Genomic DNA, 512 nt, shown 5'->3' with positions numbered 1-512 from the left:
CTACCTCTCTACCTCGACTTTTTATTTATCTTATTTTGTATACATTATTTATGATTATTATTTGTATTTGCCCTTTTGTTTATATTATTTTATTAAGCCATTATTAGAGGATTGGTATCTATATCTATCAACCTCTCTACATCTTTATATGTACGCCCAGTTGTTTATTCCTTTTACATTTAATGTTACTGATATTTATAATTCGCTACATATTCTCTACGTCTTCACATCTACGCCCATTTATTTATTCCATTTACCATAATTTATAACTGATATTTACAATTCTTTACACACTCTCTGCCTCTTCACATCTACGCCCCTTTAGTTATTGCATTTACAATTACAATTACTAGTATTTATAATTCTCTACTCACTCTCTATCTCTTCACATCTACTTCCATATATTCCCTCCATTTATCATCACCTATAACTGATCTTCACAAGTCCGTGCTCTCTCTCCCGCATCACATCCTCGCTACGTACCCGTCTATCAGCGGCACCTCCGACAGCAG

At 33.8% G+C, this 512-nt stretch overlaps 1 protein-coding gene across 1 annotated transcript in view; it reads right to left on the bottom strand.

Moving 5' to 3' along the window:
• Positions 1-512, bottom strand: part of LOC119591414 (dipeptidase 1-like) — a gene marked incomplete at both ends in the record, with an annotated part of 94,984 nt that extends 94,472 nt beyond the window's left edge. Inside the window, 1 exon segment of the mRNA XM_037940156.1 lies at positions 484-512. Coding sequence (XP_037796084.1) covers positions 484-512 — 29 coding nt within the window.

This window comes from Penaeus monodon, chromosome 28 (assembly GCF_015228065.2).
Source record: "Penaeus monodon isolate SGIC_2016 chromosome 28, NSTDA_Pmon_1, whole genome shotgun sequence".
Taxonomy (NCBI): domain Eukaryota; kingdom Metazoa; phylum Arthropoda; class Malacostraca; order Decapoda; family Penaeidae; genus Penaeus; species Penaeus monodon.
The sequence above is the reverse complement of the archived record's forward strand: the minus strand, read 5'-3'. Positions and strand labels throughout refer to the sequence as shown.